Source organism: Poeciliopsis prolifica, unplaced genomic scaffold (assembly GCF_027474105.1).
Source record: "Poeciliopsis prolifica strain line A6 unplaced genomic scaffold, Auburn_PproV2 SCAFFOLD080, whole genome shotgun sequence".
Lineage (NCBI taxonomy): Eukaryota > Metazoa > Chordata > Actinopteri > Cyprinodontiformes > Poeciliidae > Poeciliopsis > Poeciliopsis prolifica.
Genome location: NW_026562455.1, coordinates 707962 through 727082, shown reverse-complemented (window position 1 = coordinate 727082; position 19121 = coordinate 707962). Strand labels below are relative to the sequence as shown.

The window sequence follows — 19121 nt, the reverse complement described above, 5'->3', positions numbered from 1 at the left end:
AAGTCCACTACTTAAAGAAAGCAAATATGGTTAAAGATTTTAAAGATGGTGGTTTACAAGCTATTGACTTTGAATGTTTAAACGCTGTCTTAAAAGTAAATTGGTTGAAATCTTTTTTAATGAATGGAAATAGGATATGGTTTTGTCTCCCCAGAGGTTTGTTTAAAAAAATTGAATGCATGGATTTTGTTCTTAGATGTGACTTTGATGTCAACAGACTTGCTGTTAAGTTATCTGCTTTTCACAAGCAGGTTTTGAATATGAACAGCTTTACTCCTCACCAAACTCCCATCTGGAACAATAGATATGTGTCACACAGAAATAAGTCTCTGTATTTAGATCGTATTTGGTCCATAAGACATTTTCTTAATGACAGTGGAGATTGGTTGTCTTATGACGAATTTTGCTTATTGTATAACTTGGTTTGCTCATGCACTCAGTTTCATATGGTATTAAACTCCTTCCCCTCTGCAGTCAGATATAAACATTAATCAGCTGACCTTCAGTTTCCAGCTCTTCAACTGTTTGGATTTAACCTCTTGGACAAAAGTCATTCTAACAAACGGATGCGTCAGCATCTAACTAATATTATATTTCCTGTCCGACCAAATAAAAACTCCATTTTAAATTTATCTTCTGATTTTGAGGTTAATATGTGGAGAACTGCTTACCTTAAATATCCTCTGAGCCCTAAAGCTAAAGAAGTTCATTTTTAAATTCTCAATAACATTTTTCCATCCAGGGAACTTTTAAGACCAAGATTCAACTTCGACATTAACATTTGTACCTTTTGTAACACTGACATTGAAACAACAGATCATCTTTTTCTATTGTGTGCAAACTGAATCATTTTGGAGAAACTTTCAGGACTGGATCTCAACAAAACTTTTCCTTCATCATCCCTTAAAAACAGAGGAGGTAATATTTGGAACCACCCACAAAGACACAAAAACCGACCTGGTTCTGAACAATCTGCTGATCCTCGCCAAATTCTTCATCCACTCTGTAAATGGGGAAATAAAAAACTGGACTTTCCAGCCTTTAAAAACCTTCTGATGGAGAACCACTTCAGAACCACAAAATTGATCAAAAACAAGCAGGGAATTAAACTTTTGGACGCTCATAACTACCTGACTTTATTTGAGTCCGTCTTTTTCTGTTTTTTGTTTTTGTTCTGTAATCCCTGTTTGATGTCTGACAAATTTTATCTAACTTTTTCTTTTCTTTATTTTATTATCTTTTAGTTATATGTGTGCCTTAAGCCGGTAAAATTTGACTTCTCCATGTATGTGTATGCCACGTGATTTTGTATGATTGTTAATTAATAAAAAAAATTTAAAAATATTTTAATTTTGACTGATAATTCAAGATACCTTCAATCGTAATTCCGGATACGTGTCTCGTCAAATTACAGATCCAGTGACGTAATTTGAGATATCTTGAAAGGAATTTTGACTAGTCAAAATGTAATTGAAGATATCTTGAATTATTATTCTTACTAGTCAGAATGTAAATGCAGATATCTTAAATTACCATTCCGGATAGTCAAAATGTAGTTTTGTCGAGTCAAAATGCATTTTCAGATATGTAATTACGGATAGTCGGACGAAACCGAATTTATGTTAAAACGGCTTGCCATACATGGTCCCACTCACCGCTATGTTTCACAGTAAGTTCCTTTGACACAACTTGGCCCGTGGGGGCGCTAGTCCACTTGCATCCATCTGTGGACTGAAGGATTTGGCTGAAGAAGTAAACAGCTTGTAACGTTCATTGGCCAGGATCGACATGTGCGTCATAAATAACCAGACTGAGGGTTTGGCTCTCTCATCCCAATGTTATCTGACTTTGCGATAAATAGTGATAGTCATTTTCTGAGATTTTAAATTTTATATGAAAAGCTTAGATGTAGCCTTGAAAACTAAAAACTCACCTGGATTCTTATCTTCATAAACCACTGATCTTGTTCAGAGATATGGTAGAGTAAGTTAATTCTTTCTTTAGATTTTATTGATAACCGTCTTTATTTTATTGTGCCTGAATACACACATGTTGAAAGAGGAACTTGTATTATAGAATCAGGATTTTTTTTAAAAAGTTACATTTAATTATTGCCCATAGACAAAACAGGTCTTCCAGATTTACCTTGTTTGATTTTTGTAGTGTTTTGGGACACAACTCGCATGTCAAAGTCTGTGGGCTCTCTCAATTGTCCTCAACATTGTAAACATTAGCATGTTTTTATTTTTACAATATTTTTTATCTTTACCAATTTAAAAAAAAGTGCAGTACAGTGTACTGATCATACTCCATCCTTGGGAGTTTTATGCAGAACACCAAAGATGAGTTGTGTGTAGTTTTCCAGTAAGAAACAAAACAAAACAAGCCACCAAGGTAATAAGCCATTGCCAATACACACCAAGAAGCACATTAATGCCAAAGAGCAGCAAAGGCTGCCTTCAGTCCTCAAGTCCTGCACAAAATTGGACTGAAAGGAGGACCAGGCCAAAATTCACCTGACCAACAACATTGAAACACTTAAGGGTGAATCTCATTTAATCTCTTCCATCCCCTCAATCGCTCCAAACCCCATGTTTCTACTGGTGTCCCAGATGCTATGGAGGAGTAGTGGGAATGGTTAGAGCCCTGGAAAAGGTGGGCTTCTCAGATGAAAAACAAGAGCTGTGTTCACAAAATGCCAGTACTTTCTCAGATAAAATGTTTAAAATGTTACAATAACCACTGTCACAAATAAGATGTTCCAGATGATATTATGGCCTATCTTAAATATTGTTAGTCCAATAACAAAGATCAAAAAATCTTTTCATTGTAAATATTGTACCATTCCAACACATGTGGAATGGTACAATAATAGTCTTTCTAATGGCCATTATTTTTCTTCTCAAACAGCAAATAGATATTGCTGGAAGAACAAAAACGGGACATAGACCTGTCCTACTTACAATTTGATGTACCTCGATGAAGCACTACAACAGTAAAACATTGTACCAACAAGTATACAAAATTTTGACATACTCTTGAAATTTCATTTCGTAAATATCTTAAACATTTCTGTTTCATTTAATATTTCCCCATTACAAGAATTTTGCTATCAAAGTATTGACAGAAATTCAACATCACCTTTGATTTTTCTTTGATATGCACTGTATATGTCCTCCCAAGTACATCCAAGACAGGAATCATGTTAATCAAACAAGTTTATTCTTCCAGTCAGGAATCACACTAGAGTTTACTCTAGAACATGCAGAGTTCATTTGGATCTGGAAATTTGTTTAATACAGCAAGTCATTGGTGAACCACAGCTATCAAAACTAAAACTTATAGATTTTAGTTTTTATTTTGTAAAAGTAAAATCTATTGGTTTTGTAAAGCATGAATCAGAATGAATGATGAGGGCTTGAAATTCCAGCAGTTACAAAAACCAGTAATAAATAGCTCAACTCCTTCTGTGTTTGTCTAAAGACTGTCAAGTAAGTTCTTTTTAAGTAATGTTAAGAACCAACAGGAAGCTTCAAAGAGTTGAACGTTTAGAGTGCATTTATTTATTTGTGTACTTTTAATGTAGGTAAAAGGAAGTGAAGAATACATCTTTTAACCTACAAACTGGTTTTACAGTTGAAGCACAAATAAATTTGTATTGTAAAGATATGTACATTGCTAAATGTATTTATTAAGATATCACTTTTATAGACGCAGCAGTAAAGGCTTGGAAACTGGGTAGTCTTGGCCACAGCGCTGATCCATATCAAAATTTTATTTCCACATAACTTTGATCCATATTTGGACTGCTGTTGTACCAGCTTGTAGGCTGAATGCGGTGAAGATGTCAATTGTTAAATAATTAGCTAAAAATACTGTACACAAAATATGTGTTTTCTGACGGCTAGTTACAAACTAGCCACTAAGTTGCTATGCTCACTGAAACAATCCAGACAAAATGTGTGAGGACAGGTCCAACTCCATGGACTGCAGGCAGATTAGGAAATATGAAATGATTTAGCAAAAAATAAAACAATGCTGTCCAAACGTGACTTCTTCTCAGGCCAGAGCTTGATATTCAGAAATCTGCTATTCTAAATTTCCATAACTTCTACAGAGCCAACTGAATGCCAGTAAGGTAAACAAAGACTCTAGCTGTGATGATTTTTGTTGTCATAAGAAAAAAAATTCTTTACATGCAGCGATAGGAACACAAAGCTTGTGGCAGCGATTTCAACCACACAGTTCAAAATGTATCCATTTACATTTGATTACTTTTTCTCACCGTTTATGCTAGCTTGATGTTTTCATTACTTAAATTATAAAAGGAAACTTTTAAAAAGGGACAAAATAATCACTTTGCAAACATCTTCAAATAACAGAGGAAATGGGGAGGGTTAACTGAATAATATTCTTTTGGACATCAGTTAGTCAACATTCTTTTATTACTTATTCTGATAGCAAGTAGAACATTTGTTCTGAAGCTGCTTAGCTAATCTTTAACATGTAAACATTTATTTCTAAACTTCAAATAGAGAAAGCTTTCAAATCTAATGCTTCTAATAGTTGTGAAAGAACAGCAGCTTTTCTGGTAGAACAACATTTGGCAGCAGAGTAGTAACTGACAACCCTGTGATGTCTGAACCCAAAAAACAAAGGAAGGGTTTAAGTGGACAGCTGAACTGAAACAGATGAAGCAGAGAAGCCATGACTGCTCATCTAACAAAGAGGGAGCACGAAACAAACATAGCTGTTTGTAGTTTCATTTTAAGCTACACTAGAGATGAGGATGAATGGACATTTTCAGGATCAAACATTCATTTCACTGACTTATTTTACTACTGTCAATTTTTGCTCTGTCGCAATGAGGAAAGGATGGGGGGGAGAAGGTTGACAGCAGGTCTGTGTTCTTGCACCCCCAGTGCCACTAGAGCTCCCGCAAGGAGGGACGTTACTCTGGGAAGGATGGGGGGCTGGGCCGGCATCACCTGGAACAGGAGAGGAGAGGAGGCCACAAAACAGTTACAGGATCTGCTCCACAAAAGCACAGGAGTCATTTCATTCAACTATCCTTTCACTAACTAAACAACAGTATTTGTTTTTTTATTTTAGCTCTCGCTGTGAAAAAGCCTCTCCAAAAATAGAGAGGCTTTTTGGAGCCTCTCTTTGCACATCCTCTGACTCTACAAATTATGGACATGGTTAACTGGTCTCTCAATGCAACTGATCAGATTTTCTCAACGCGAAAACTGGTAAAAGGAGAGCCTGCTTATCCTGCAGTCATACCTAACAGGATACATATTGGACTTTTGGGATGTTTACAAATATTTTTGCCTGTGTATGTTATTCCTGAAAGATCTGGAGGATCTGTATTTTTTTGGATTCATGAAACAGGATTTCTGCTGTTTGGAGTTGGTGGATACCTGACTTCTTGAGATGTCGGCAGCCGTTTCGAGCCTCATCAAGCTGCCTGATCAGTATGATGGAACAGAGATGTACTGGTTAGACTTTAGGGCAGATGGAAATTCAGGTCTACCCGATCTATAGACTATTGTCTCCATTGGAACTGGCTCCCTTTGGCTGGCTGGTTAGCTCAGTTCTTCTGAATATGTAAACAAGACTGGTCTCAAGGCGCCACAGACTGATCAGCATAATGAAAGTGCATGTTAACAAACTGTTATTGATCCAGAACATTCAGTGGTTGATTTTTGGATCAGACTCTTGGGATTATTGTAGCCACACCTTAAGTATTGAACTATTTAACATTTGGACACATGCCTTTAAAAAATTGGACGAGTAGGTGCTGGGACACAGAGGAAAATCACTCCCATATTTTCTGGTCCTGCATAAAGATCAAGACTTATTGGAAGGATGTTTTGGAGAAGATTGAATTAATTTGGGGTCTTAAACTTCAACAACCTACCATGTTATTGCTGCTCAGAGCCGTTCCTGAAGGTCTGAACATGAGTGACAAATATTTATTAAAAATCTTCAGTGCTAAAGCCAAAAAACCGATCACTCGGAAATTGCTTCAACCTGACCCACCAACGCTAAAGAACTGACTGGAACTGGTGGAAGAAACCCACAAAATGGAAAAGTTAACGTTCATGCTGAGACTGCAATCGGACCTTTACAAAAAGAGACGGCGCAAATGAACTAGATTCTGTCACTCTAAATGCTGCTCAAAAAATTGGAAAGTAAATCTGTATGCTCTTTTCACCCTGTATCTGTTCGTCTTTGTCAGAATGCAAGTAATTTTCCTTGTCAACAGTTTTGTTCCGTTTTGTGTTCTGTATGTGACTGATAAATGAAACACAATCAATAAACATACAGTAACAAATAAATAAATAAAAAATTGGACTAGGTCAAATTAGTTCACCTGTAAAGGTTTTGGTAAATTATGAAATATTTTCAGAAAGCCAAGAATTCCAAACATTTTGTGGTGCTTTACTCTGGGACCTGATTTGAATCTGAATATTTAAAGGCCTTTTAATAGAAACCACTAACTCACCTTTTCAACTTTGTGACAACGAATGAGTCCGTCGTGTCCAATGTAAAAAGTTGAAAATGCATCAAATGACCTAGAAAAGATGATATTCAGAATGAGTGGGATTAGAAAGACAAAAATCTGGCCAGATGAGGTATTGAATTCAGTATGATATCAGAACGCTCCTAAGCATGTTATGTTCTGAGAAGAACTGCTATGTGAAGAGATGCCCCTTCAGAGTAAAAGACTTCTATGGCGAAAGGAACTAGTTTGGTTTCTCAGGCGTAATACAAGCCTGGTGGGCCGTCTCCACGGATACAGTTTATGGATGTGTTTTTAGATGGTGTGTTAGTGGACCGGTGTTTGAGGTTGTGGAGGAGCTTAGTTTTTTCTTAGTATTGCTTTTTTAATTTCTGCTAAGAACATCAGCACCACTAACAGCATTTCAACATAGATTTATTAAATTCTGGGAGAAAAGGGTAGCTTAATTGTCTGAGCTTAAAAAAAAAAAGTTTTAATTGTAATTTACTAAACTGTGTTTGTGAACAAACAGAGCTCAAACCCCAGATTAAAGTCCAGCATCAGATTGTAGCTATGGTAACTTAAACAATGAAGATTGTTCAATGAACTTTCACAAGTAAACTTTCCAGCTCCTTAAAATCTGAAATGTAAATCTTAAACAATGTAAAATATTTTAATTTATCCCATTCACTCAAATTTAACAGCATTGTCATTCTGAATAAACAAATGTTAAAAATTCAACAAACGTTTGCATTTATGGGGCCCCTGAAGGCCTTGGGGGCCTTCAGCAGCTGCTGACTCAATTTGGATTGAACAAAAGTGCAAATAATTAATATTTATTTTAATTGTATCATTTTATTTGTTGTTTTTAAGACTCTATAACTTTGGAGTAACTATTGTCAGCAATGTCTTTGAGTAACATAATTACCCAGTAATATTTTACATTTCCTGTCATCTTAACATCTTTTATTACAAAAATACGGTGGACCACCAGGCTTAGCAACTTTTCTGGGGGAAACCCTGTAACAGCTGGTTTGGGGATCAGAAATGCTTGTTCATGTACATTACTGAATCCGCTGTCTAGGCATTAGGATTCTGTTGGCTATCATTTTTATCACTGCAAATGATAGTTACCTACAAACTTGTATCTTGATGTGAAACATTTAAAAACCAGTTATGAAATTGTACTGGCTGATACTGCAGTAATAACCATGAATCACCTAGTGTGGGCTCTCATGACAACAACAATCCAACAAGTGAAAGCATTGCGAAATAAAAGTAGTGAACTAGTATCTAGGCTGAATGAACTGTGTCACCTGTAGAGGTGGGACTTGTCTTTCCGGTAGAAGCGCAGCAGAACAGAGTGAAAGGGAAGGCCCTTGATCCTCCAGCGAGCCTTGATGGTCCCATCCTCCATGTGCTTGGTGAGCTTCAGCACATCCAGCCGAGCCTCAGCGTAGTAGCACAGGGACAGGAAGCGCCACAGGGACAGTGTGAGTCGGTACCCCATAAGACCTCTACAATCACAGAATGAGCAAAAATCTACTGTTGCTGTTGGGAGCATATTTCATTGAGAGTATCCCGCCTGAACATGCAGTCACCTTGTCTTCATATTTAGCAAGCCATTGATAAATTCCACATCATTCGAGTACATGGTGTAGTCGTGGTCTGTCATAAAGAAATTTGGAAGCTGCAAAAAAACAATAAAAAACACAATTAGAACACAATTCATATCGATCTGACACAGTGTACCAGCAGTTTTCCCACCAGCTTTCCCCATGGGACTGAAACTATATGACAATTGAGAAGCTTCTAACCCAGGAGTTACCAAGCATTCACTCTAATAGACCATCTGTTCATTACATTGTAGCAGGTTAAAATGGCCATTCTGAAAGTGATGCATACAAAGATAAAGTTCAAGATGACCTGTGATTCACAAAACTTCAGAATCATCACTTACTATCCTGTCAGAGAAAGAAAGAGAGAAAGAAAGAAACAAGGAAGATCCTTGATATTTGACTTTATTCAAGCCAATGTCAACAACACTGAAATACTGTGCTGTGTGGGCCAGCAGTCTGCAACTTTACAGCCCAAAGAGCCTTTTTTACTTTCATGACAGTCAATTAAAACTCATCTAGAGGAATAAATTTCACAACTTTAAAAAAATAATAATAATAACTTGTAATTTTAGATAAAAATATCTACTATGGGATATTTGTCATTATTTGTTGACTTTTTTTCCCATACATTTAGAATTTAAAAATGTAGATAAAATGCAAAAAACCTGTTTTTGCATTTTTGTGGTGCATTGTAGCCGCTTGTAATTTAGGAGAGTTCAATAATCAAAAATTGGAAACAGTTCCTACTTCACTTTGTAGAATGTCAGAATATGATAAAACATGTCAAAGTATTTAGCAAACTATGTCGCTTACAGCAGCAATTACAGGTGTCTAAAACTAAATTAATTGTCCAGTACAAACAAGGTTGGTTAGTCTTCACTTGCATCAAGAAACCAAACTTATATCAAGGGAGAATACGCATTTTACCTTTCAATCTGCAATTTTTGCAACTTTAATTTACTAAGCCATAATTGATAGAAATTGGACAATAAATAAGAACGTTACAACCACTTTTGTGATAGATTCATGCTCATTCTGTATAGTTTGTGGAAATAAATTAAGGCATGGTAATCTCACTAGTTTTTAGGTGCTGTCCAACCCAGTAATCTGGAGCACGTTTATGGTGCTCAAATTGCAGGACATGTTATTGTGGTTATTAACAAATCAATGAAAAGTGTAGGTTCTTTCTCACATTCCGAAGTAAACATGGAATTGGCGCCTATGGTTGTGTGTGTAGTTGTGTGTTTATAAGATATGAAAGATGGAAAGTTGGGACAGATGTATAATAACTCACCTCTAGCCTTAGCCTTTCATACATCTGGCCCAGTTTCTCCTCTTCCTCACTGTCTCCATCCCCCAGGACCTCTCCTGGCCCCAGCGGGCTACACAAACATACAGAGGACAGTGGCAGCAGAAGAAGCTCCGTCCTGTTCAGTCCATGGTTCTGGCAGGATTTTATCAATCCACCTACACCCAGGTGTGTGCTTGGACAACAAAAACAATAAAACTGGGAGTCATACATAAATGACACCAGACAATCCTTTCTTTCCAGCAGCTTTGTGAAGCAGCTAAAGTCTCTCTGAATAACATCTGTTCCTCCCTGGACATTGTCAATGCTGATGTCGTCTTCCCTGCTGCCGTCCACAGTGGTCAGTTGAAAGGAAAATGCTGCATATCTGCTGGGATTCTCCAAAGTAATCACATCTTCAGGTTGAATGTGACTGAAGGCAGGAAGTTTCATCAGTGTGTGCAGACTGTTCAGTCTCTCCTGAGGCACGAGCACACACATGCCATGAGACTCCTCCCAGTCCTCCTCGTAGCAGCCGTCTCTCTGCTGGCTGGCGTGGTGCAGCGGGTGGCGAAGCGGGTGCTGAAGCGGGTGGTGCAGCAGCGGCTGCCTTGGCTTCTGATACCTCAGGCTGTTGGGGAGGGGCAGAGCCCAAGCTGCACTGCTTAGTGGACACGCCTGACACATCCACGGCCAGTGGAAGACCTACGACAGAGAATTGAACACTCAACACTATTTATCCAAGATTTCCTTTACACAAACTTTCATGTGCTGATATAAACACCTGACATTTTGCTGGGCTAACTAAAGGTAACAAATATTTTCTACACACAAACTCTGTGGACTTAAGCTTTCCTGTTCTTCCTCATTCCACCACCAACTGTCCTCGTCTTCTCTCCTCTGACCTGAAGTTACAGCTCACACATCACTAGCGGTTTATTTTACAACCCTTGGTGTCCTTTTCCACTCATCTCATCTAGGTTTCACCCTCTCAAAGAACTTCCCTAAAAGGGACAGATGGACAGACAGTCCCTCTGTGCTGGTGCCTATCTCCAGCAGTCAATGGGCAAGAGGCGGGGACACCCTGGACAAGTCGCCTGTCCATTGCAGTTTTAATACCACAACATAACAACTTCCATCCATCCATCGTCTGCCGCTTATCCGGGGTCGGGTTGTGGGTGTAGCAGCTTAAGAAGGGAGGCCAAGACTTCCCTCTTCCGGGACAATCCCGAGGCGTTCCCAGGCCAGCCGGGAGACATAGTCCCTCCAGCGTGTCCTGGGTCTTCCCTGGAGGTGGGCACGTCCCACCTCCTGTTGGGACGTGCCCGAAACACCTCAGCAGGGACACATCCTGACCAGATGCCCGAGCCACCTCAACTGGCTCCTCTCGATGTGAAGGAGCAGTGGCTCTACTCTGAGTCGCTCCCGGATGACCAAGCTTCTCACCCTATCTCTAAGGGAGAGCCCAGCCACCCTACGGAAGAAACCCACCTTCACGGCGGACGCTACGCCAATCCACCTGTCGATCTCCCGCTCCCTTCTTCCCTCATTCGTGAATAAGATCCCAAGATACTTGAACTCCTCCACTTGGGGCAGGACATCCCCCTCGACCCGGAGGAAGCACTCTACCCTTTTCTGGCTCAAGACCACGGCCTCAGACTTGGAGGCACTGATACCCATCCCGGCTGCGAACTGCTCCAGCGAGAGCTGCAGATCACGTCCCGATGAAGTCAATAGGACCACATCATCCGCAAAAAGCAGAGATACAATCCTAAGGCCACTAAAACGGATCCCCTCAACACCTTGGCTGTGCCTAGAAATTTTGTCCATAAAAGTAATGAACAGAATTGGTGACAAAGGGCAGCCCTGGCGGAGTCCAACCTTCATTGGAAACGAGCCCGACTTATTGCCGGCAATGCAGACCAGACTCTGACACCGGTCATACAGGAACCTAAAAGCCCGTATCAAAGGGCCCGGTACCCCATACTCCCGGAGAACCCCCACAGGGCACCCTGACGGACATGGTCGAACGCCTTCTCCAAGTCCACAAAACACATGTAGACCGGTTGGGTGAACTCCCATGCACCCTCCAGGACCCTGCTGAGGGTGTAGAGCTGGTCCAGTGTTCCACGTCCAGGACGAAAACCACACTGCTCTTCCAGAATCCGAGGTTTGACTATCCGACAGACCCTCCTCCCCAGGACCCCCGAATAGACCTTGCCAGGGAGGCTTAAGAGTGTGACCCCTCTATAATTGGAGCACACCCTCCAATCCCCTTTTTCAAACAGGGGGACCACCACCCCAGTCTGCCAATCCAGGGATACTGCCCCCGATGTTCATGCGATACTCCAGAGTCACATCAACCAACACAACCCTACAACATTCAGAGCCTTAAGAAACTCCGGGCAAATCTCATCCACCCCCGGGGCCCTGCCACTGAGGAGCTTTTTAAGCACCTCGGCGACCTCGTCCGCAGAGATTGGAGAGCCCAACCCAGAGTCCCAGGCTCAGCTTCCTCAAAGGCATGTCGGTGGGATTGAGGAGGTCTTCGAAGTACTCTGCCCACCGGCCCACAAAGTCGAGTCGAGGTCAGCAGCACACCAGCCCTACTGTAAACGGTGTTGGTACTACACTGCTTCCCCCTCCTAGGACGCCGGATGGTGGACCAAAATCGCCTCAAAGCCATGCGGAAGTCTTTCTCCAGGGCCTCTCCGAACTCCAGCTTCTGCAACCGAGGATCGGACCGCCAGAACCCCCTCCTTCGGCCACCACCCATCACATACTCCACCCGACCCCTTTGGCTCCTCTCATAGATGGTGGGTCCATGGGAAGGGGGACCCAGGTCTCCTCTTCGGGCTAAGCCCGACCGGGCTCCATGGGTAAAAGCCCGGCCACCAGGCGCTCGCCAACGTGCCCCACCTCCAGGCCTGGCTCCAGGGTGGGGCCCCGGTGACCCACGTCCGGGTGAGGGAACATGGAATCCAAACTTCTTATTCATCATCAGGGTCTTCAGTTGTAATAAAAATGCTGTTTATATCACATATATGCCTTATTAGAATTTTGAATTTGATGTCTTGAAATTGTATTTCCTTGTCTGTAAGAAACTCCTCTTTGAAACATTGCCTTCAGGCGGTCATCACAGCAGCCTTTCTCCATAAAGTTGTTTACAGTAGTTCTATGGAGCGTTGGACTCACAAGTAATTTATACAATGGGTTCCACCAATGATTTTCCAAATACTGTTTCTAGGGGCCCATATTGAGCAGGTGTGCTCAATACGTCGATCAGGAAGGTTTTGAGTGGATCTCAAAACCTTCCTGCAGCAGGTAGTAGGTGACAAACTGAAGCCGCCAGGACGCTGAAACCAGCACTTCCTCTTCTGACACGCTTATCAAAATAGGAGTTTAAATGAGCTTCTCAGCCACCGCTGTGTTCATGAGAGACTTATTAATAATCGATAACTAAATATCAAGTCTTGAAACCTGATATCGTAACAGACTGCATGTTTTTAACCAAATTTCAGATCTACTATAACTGACACCTGCTGCCCTCAGGTTTGAAACCAGCTTCTGACTGAGAAATCAGTAACCTGCTCCCAGTGTCAGAATCTAGCTGAGAAAGAAATTGCATTAAGTTTTTTATAACTTTATCATTTCTGATATAACTGATGTATATTCATATTCATAGGTTAATAGGGTTTAATAGTCAATAGGGTTTAATTAACAATTTTTATGTCTTCGTGTCATGAGGTAGATCTCAGCCGGCTGGTGAGAAAAAAAGTAGATCTTGGTCTCAAAAGCTTTGAGAACCTCTGATATAGAGGGTTTTGGGGATTCTGTCAGGCTGAAGGTTGGCTGGAGACTTCAGGTCTCAGGAGGAGCTGGGTGGAACAGGCGTTGCCTTGTGAGAGCAAGTGTTGAATGGTTGTCATTCAACAACCATGGCAAAATGTCAGTTGTGAATGTCATTCCAGATGTCTTTCTTCATCACCTTATTCGCCTCTATGAAATTTTATTCTGTTGGGCTTACTGTGAACTGCTTAATGTGTAAATTATGTCATTGGAACTTTTTTTTTCAGACAAAAAAATTGTTATTTTTTGTAATTGGATTTTTTTTATTCGGAAAATCCAAATAATCCTATTTGGATTTGTCAAATATAAATAGGAAGGATTTGAAAAATTGTGATTTAGATCTGTGCTGCTCGTTTCTTCTCTTAGGTCCACACTTCCCTATTTGAAGGATTTTTCAAATATGCACAAAAGAATCAAAGCTACACTACAGGTATGTTTATAAAGAGGAATAACATGATGTTAATCTAAAAAAAACAAAAAAAAATTCAGTTTGCACCATTTAGTTATTGGCTCTGCCTGTCAAATCAATCAACAAATACTTTATTAATCTTCCACAGGAGAAATTAAGGTGTCCAAGCAGCAACGCATTTATACATGAGTACATAAAATATTAAAAATGCACAAGGCACTCCCCTCAACCTCTTCTTTGTCTCCATCTTCATCCTACATACTACAATCCAAAGCTGCTTTGACACATGGTACCATTACTTTAAAATTCAAGACCATTTCCAGTGGCAAGTCAGACAAAAAAACAGCAATAATTTTGGAAACAGCAACAATTTTGCAATTTTCAACCTTTCGGCCAGAAAACTGCAATTGTTGCACAACTAATTTCAAATATTTAGTTTTCAGCATTTTGATTATCAGGTATATAATACTTGTGTGTTTAATTAAATGAGATGCATTGATAAAAATCACCAGTTGGATGTTTGCAAATAAGGGATGTGAGTTCACATTGGGAAGGATACTTTCCAATCAAAAGAGAGGCAGTAAAAAATAATTTTGTTTAAACTGTCCCTCCAGTTTATCCCAGAAAATCTTAATCAACTGTTCACCTCATTTTTTTATTTTTGAGATATTGCAAAATTGTAAGTTTATTGCCATAAACATTGAGTTTAAGTTACTGATACCTAACACCTGGAGGTGTCAGTATTTCTTCCACTACTCTGCTCCCCATTTTGAACATTTCCATTTATTTCTGAATATTTTCACTCAGTTATGCAAAACATGAAGGGGTGCCAGTGATGGTGAGCAGAACTGTAGATGTCAAATGTATAGTGATCTTAGAATCCAACAAATTACCTGGATGAGACCTCGGCTCCATCTTTGAACCGGTCTCCTTCTGCTCTGACTGCAGAGACAACCCATCCAGAGAGCCACCCCTCCTCTGCTCACAGCCATCGAGTCAGGGGTCACCAGCTGCACATCACCAGAGACCACTGCAAAGCAGGGAGCCCAAAGAGCTGCCAGCTGTCCTGAAGCTCAAATCTAAAGGCAGAGAAGAGTCAGATTTTCACACCACTGTCTGCACTTTTTAGGGTTGCTTCTACTATTAAACCACAGCCATCTATACAATGGCAATGTTATCCTCATGATTATTAAAAACACTAACATAAAAATTTGTGTAAAGATGCAACTTATACCAGGTAAGCTATGAGCATAACTAATAGAAAAAGGCAGATTATGCCATAGATTGGGAGCCATAAAAGAAAAATATGCAATCCCCTTTACTCTAATCTGGACAGAGAGAAAACTAGGAAATTTTGATTACTTGATTACCCAAATCTCATTGGGAGTATGTAGGTGTCAGAGTTTGTGAATAAGGAGGACCTAAGCAATTTAAAGTTTTAAAAACCTGCAGTAAAATTGTGAAATTAATCTGAGAGGGCACCGGAAGCCAATGTAGGAAAGCCTGGACTGGTGATATGTGAAAAAGCTTCTAACTGAAGACTGTTGCTGTATGACAGTTTCATGACCATCATAACATAAAATTTTCATGTTAAAAAAAACAACAAAGCAATGTCATAGCAACTAAACATATCATAGCAACTATATGAAAGTAAAAAAAGAGCAAGAATTCTTACAATTATAAAACAAAATATAAACGTTCAAAAAGCAAGAAAATAAAATATACACAATGAACAAATCAGAACTACAGCAACAGAGCCACAATTCTAAAGTAGTAAGAACATAATAGCAAAATTGAAAAATAAGGCCTAATCCTGCCAAAACTATGAATATTTTGGGCTTTAACTGTATATTGCTAAATACTAATACAATACATTCTAAATTCCAGCGTCCTAATTCCAAAACCGACTAAACCTTTTGCCCTCCCTACCTTTGGTTTTGAAATTCTAATAAAAGAAATGATCAAATGACTTACAATACGTCTGAATTTGAATTTTAGACGTTTTACAAGGACTTAGTATTGTATATAAAAATGAATCCACATTATCTGTGGATAACTACTAACTACTAAGCCCTAAATGCAGTATAATAAAAGAAAAAAGCATGTTGGTCACATATAAAGCGTTTAAAACACCTACACATGACAGCTGTTGGTGTATAAAAACCCAACATGGATTCAGGTTAAATATAAAGCTATTGCATTTTTCTAAGTTCTGTATATCTGGTTGAATATTTGGAGAAACAAAATCATAACCATGCTGCTATGCAGAGTAGTCAACAGTGACAGTCAATGACGAACAGCGGTAGCTAGCTTCGTGCTAAGCTAAGGAAGCAGCTGAGTCTCCCCTAAATCCGGCTTACTGACCTCCTGCTCTGTTCCTTCCACGAACGGAAAGCTGCTCACATTCGTCTCAAGAGCTTTGTTCTTTACCACAGAACTACAGCAACACCAGGACGGATGAGACAGCAAGAGGCTACGTAATTCAGATAACTTTAACAAATGTCACTCCCCCTGAGCATGTCCTTGCACTATGTAACGTAACGACGATGCTTTCGCTGATGTAGGAAATTTGCAAATTCTTCTTCTTTCTCTTAAACCTCTTTGGAGTGATGTTCGGTGCTGCCACCAACAGGAGATTGAACTTACTGCAAATATCCAAACAATAAGTTTATCAAGAGACTAATATTTTCATTTCAGGTAGCATTAACATCTTGTGTTATTGTGGGGAAATTTAAAGTTCAGTGGTCCATGAGTGTTTGTTAAATGGGTTAACTCCTCAGCCTGAAAAAGTTGGAGAAATATCGGTCTACACCAGACAAGAAGTTGGCCATCTTGCATTGAAGTTCAGATTTTGACCGCACTTTGGCAGTTTACAGATTCCACATCTGATCAAACTCCTCAAGGGCACTGTTTCTCATTTTTTTGTCATGTGCATCCTTGGGATCATTATTTTTTTCTACTATTACAAATCTGACAATATTTAGTGATTTATCTATACAAACCATTGGTATGACCTGATTATCAAAACAGCTGTTTTGTTCTTCCAAGTCTCAAAATTAATCTTTTTTACTGCCATAGTTTTAATTTACGTTTTATTTTGTATTATTTATATTTTTTGTTAAGACTCTTATTTTGGAATATTAAGGTAGGAAGTGGAATCAGTACGTTGCTAGGTTACCAGAGACGCTTGAGATATAACAGCATGCATTGGCAAGTGAATGAAGGAAGATAATTTAAGTTTAAGAATTTATTTTAATTACCTCATTTCTGCCTCAAAAGGAAGGGTCAGCCAGCGAGGTATGTTTATATGTTTTATGTTTTTTTTTGTGTCAATATTGTATTCTTGACACCATCTCACTAAGTTTACGTTGTGTTTTAGATTGGCGATGGTGTTGGTGTCAGGAAACTGAAACTGTAATAAGGACAACTTCAAAGAGTTTCATTAAAGTTGACTTCACACCAGCAGTGAAAAGAACTCTTAATTGTCAAGAAGACGAAGAGGTGGAAGTGATCATCTCTATAACATCAACTGTCTCTGTCTCATTTACCCCCACCACCATTTATGCCATAGGTCTTGATCATATCCAGACTTGATTTTTGTAATGCACTGTTCTTTGGTATACCACAAATTCCTACATAGACTTTAACTGATTCAGAAACATTGGGTTAAAAACTCTGGTTAACATTCGAAGTCCTCCTTAACCTAGCCCTTCCTTATCTTACTAATCTCTTTCACCTTGCACCCTTTGCTGGTCTTTTGACTCTCTTCTTTCTAAGCCGTATGTCCATCTGTCCAATTTGGGTCTTTTAGCTATACTCTGCTCTCCAACCCTGGAATAAACTTAATCTCCAAACATCATCTTTGCCCACTTTCAATTTCCTCCTCAAATCTCACTGGGACTATCAAACCCTACATTACCTTCCCACAAGTCACACCATTAACACTTAATTGTATTTCATGATGTTCTTTGCAGCAGTTTTTAACCTTTGCTCACAATGTGTTCTTTATGTTGTCAACAATATAAAGGTGCTTATAAAGAAGCACCTTACTTATATGGTGCTTATTTATAAAGCACCTTATATGTAAGGTGCTTTATTTATAGGCTGTCCAGCTCTTGGATAGCTTACAAAACCTTTCAGCTTTTATAAGGTGAAAGGTACTGATAAATAAAAAGTATAATTATCATTTAAATGCCCTCAGTCATGTAAGATACTATTAGTCTGCCTCCCCAGGCTCTTCAGGGGTCTGTTTGTTTGTTTGGGTGCACAAACTTTTTGCTCGTTGTGAATTGTAGATCTACTGCAGCTTCAGGTTCAACTGAAAACAGTTCTACACCGGGGAAGGCACTGATGTAAAAGTAACATGAAGCAGTTATACAAGATAAGGTCACATTTGTTTGTTGTGTCCTTGTTTGATATACTGAACATGTGGTGTGAATTTATAAGGTCAGATTTGTGATGTTGTGGAACTAATCTGTTTAAAACTGGAAGGATCTGTCTTCTATACCCAATAAAACAAACAGGAAAGAAAAAGATGGACAGGAAAGGAGCGTTTTGTTGCTAAGAATACAGAAATCCAGTCTTCCAAAACGACTTGACTATTGCCAAGGCAACACCTAATTGGACAGAAATTGATCAATAAGGGATGTAGTAATTGCCCTTTGACATACTGGCGACCTGTCCAGGGTGACCCCGCCTCTCGCCTGGAACGCAGCTGGAGGTAGCTATCAGCAACTCCCAACCCCACTTGGGTCAAGGGTGAACAGATAATGGATGGATGGATGGATGGATGGATGGATGGATGGATGGATGGATGGATGGATGGATGGATGGATGGATGGATGGATGGATGGATGGATGGATGGATGGGATGTAATAATGTAAAAAACTATTGCTTTCATCCATGTGGAATCGCTACCTATGTTAATAGGTAGCGATTCCACATGGATGGAGAGAGAAAGGGTACTGTTTGGTGGGACCTCTTGAGAAAGTAACTTCATCCGAGCACATTTTGAGTTGGAAATGAAAATGAACCGCCCCCGAATATTCTAAACTCTTTCTAAAACGCACATGACCTAAATTCAATCATATCCATAGGACTTCATAAGGCACAAAATAAATGTCTGGTAAAATGGTAAACAACACTTACTTGTGCAGTGCTTTATCAAGTCCTGAGGACCCCAGAGTGATTCACACTGCATTTTAGTCATTCACCCATTTAAACACATTCACATGCTAATGGTGACAAGCTACAAGATTGTAGCCACAGCTGTCCTGTGTCAATCTGACAGAAGTGAGGCTACCATAACCCAGTGCTACTGGGACCTCTGATCCCCACCAGCAGGCAAAAGCATAATAAGATACTAGGAAGTGTCTTGCCCAAGGACACAACAGATAATATTCTTTTTTTTTCATATTTAAATTTTTTATTTGGAAAAGCAGGATACA

General features: G+C 39.5%; 1 protein-coding gene across 2 annotated transcripts; it reads right to left on the bottom strand.

The window, feature by feature from the left end:
- Positions 1-3200: 3200 nt before the first annotated feature.
- On the bottom strand, positions 3201-16222 carry cunh6orf136 (chromosome unknown C6orf136 homolog). 2 transcript variants are annotated; one of them, XM_055021960.1, is made up of 8 exons: positions 16038-16222; positions 14567-14752; positions 9422-10120; positions 8110-8198; positions 7825-8025; positions 6512-6581; positions 5424-5470; positions 4921-4988 (listed from the first exon to the last, which is right to left on the bottom strand). In XM_055021960.1, exons 2-7 carry the CDS (start codon positions 14663-14665, stop codon positions 5462-5464), a joined length of 1167 nt encoding a protein of 388 aa, XP_054877935.1. In that variant the 5' UTR covers positions 14666-14752; positions 16038-16222; the 3' UTR covers positions 4921-4988; positions 5424-5461. The 2 variants fall into 2 exon arrangements, with proteins under 2 accessions (XP_054877933.1, XP_054877935.1); XM_055021958.1 differs by lacking the exon at positions 5424-5470 and having other exon boundaries at positions 3201-4988.
- Positions 16223-19121: the final 2899 nt, after the last annotated feature.